Here is a 1,711-nt window from a genome sequence, read left to right as displayed (position 1 = left end):
CCTCCTCCGAATGCCTTCTTTAGTCTTTCTTTGATGACCTTCCAGGGGGTCTCTTCATCTGCCTGAATCTGATTTAGGATACTTCTTTTTACTCGGCTGATCTATTTGCGGAGCCTGTCCGTCTATATATATACAATCGGTCAGCTGTTCTCGATCAGCTGATATGGACCTGTCAGCTGACAGTCAGTAGTTATATATAGTTTTATGAACTATATTGATGTTTCGATATATCCCTGCCCTATTATTGTTCTCCTGTAGTTCTTCGTAGCCTTTGGTGGAAGTTTTGTTTTTTAGTTTTTGTTGACGAGCAATGGAACAAGCTGGTAAGGAAATCTTTTCAGTTATTTTGTATTAATCAATAACCGCCTTTAACTATTGTGTCATACTGGATCTAAACGTTTGCCAAATCCAAAATTTGTACAAATGCTTGATAAACAAAGGAAGAAACAAAAGTACTTGTTTATTCTTGTAAATTATGGGCGATTGCATTCGATTATCACTATCTTCGTTGTAAAAGGGACCAAAATAATGATAGGAAAGATGGAAGAAAACGTAAATTACAGTAGAGAAGGGAATATGGTTGATAATTTAAAATCATTACTATATGTTTGTATATATATATTCATATATACTTATATTTGTTCTGTGTTAAATAAAAATTAAACCTCTTAAAGTTAATTGACAAGATTTGAAACGAAGTGCCTGCGCAGTTTCAAGATAATTGATGATCAATATTGTTGTGTTACTAATATATATATATATATATCTTACATTGTTGTCCATATTGCCCCTCATGTAAATGGTGTTATCTTCATTATTTTAGTCTCCTGTTAAACTTTTATGGGATTGTATAGGTTTATTTTTATAAATATTTGTCTATATTTCATTGTATTATATTGGACTTATGATACTGATGTAATTAATTAAATATAACTCTTACACTTACAATATTATTGACATTCCTTCAATATTTTTGTAATAGCCGTCATTCAATATTATTGTTAAGTGTTTGTACAGTTTACTTAAGTGTATAAATAAATTATTTTTACTACTGGCTTGTGATAGATTGCAGTTTCCATAAGTAATGAATTCATAGGGTTTATTTTAATCATTCATTGTAGTAAGATTTTTAAATTCTAACCAAGAAAATTAAGGATGATTTTGTCAGATTGCGGTAAACTCTGTGATTAACCCATGTTTTGAAAATTTGATGGTTGGTTCCTTTCTGCAAAATCTGGTCCAATCAGAATACAGTAATACAAAAAATTATATTGAAAATCAATGATGGCCATGTACAGATACAGAGCCTCTTCTTGTGAGTTTTCATTTTCTTAGTAAATTCTTTATATGTCTAATGAGTAATTTATTTTGATTAGATAATTAGATAGTTAGTACAATTCTGCAAAATGTGATCTAATCGTTCACATGTAGTTCAGCCTGACTTAATTTTTATCAGATCCAGACAACTTTTTATGTTGTGATTTCATAATAATGGCAGGTGATTCAATATTTATCGGTATTTGTCGCAGGTCACATGCTGGATATCAAGCAAGAGGAAGGACCACAAATTAATGATGGTGAATTGATTTTTCATTAAATGATGTTTTCATTGCTCTCTTGAAATTCAATTATGATCAAGGACAATTAACTTATTCTAATTATTGTTTTCCCCTTTATCACTTAATTGAATTTACATTCATAATAATGGCAG

At 30.3% G+C, this 1,711-nt stretch overlaps 1 protein-coding gene across 1 annotated transcript in view; it reads left to right on the top strand.

Moving 5' to 3' along the window:
• Window positions 1-1,284: 1,284 nt before the first annotated feature.
• Window positions 1,285-1,711, top strand: part of LOC136795045 (zinc finger X-chromosomal protein-like) — a 7,823-nt gene continuing 7,396 nt past the window's right edge. The window contains exon 1 of the mRNA XM_067047691.1: window positions 1,285-1,315. Coding sequence (XP_066903792.1) covers window positions 1,285-1,315 — 31 coding nt within the window. The remainder of the gene's footprint in view (window positions 1,316-1,711) is intronic.

This window comes from Halyomorpha halys, unplaced genomic scaffold, assembly GCF_000696795.3.
Source record: "Halyomorpha halys isolate HHAL.00 unplaced genomic scaffold, Hhal_1.1 Scaffold254.1, whole genome shotgun sequence".
Taxonomy (NCBI): Eukaryota; Metazoa; Arthropoda; class Insecta; order Hemiptera; family Pentatomidae; genus Halyomorpha; species Halyomorpha halys.
This window is presented reverse-complemented; position numbering and strand designations above follow the sequence as displayed.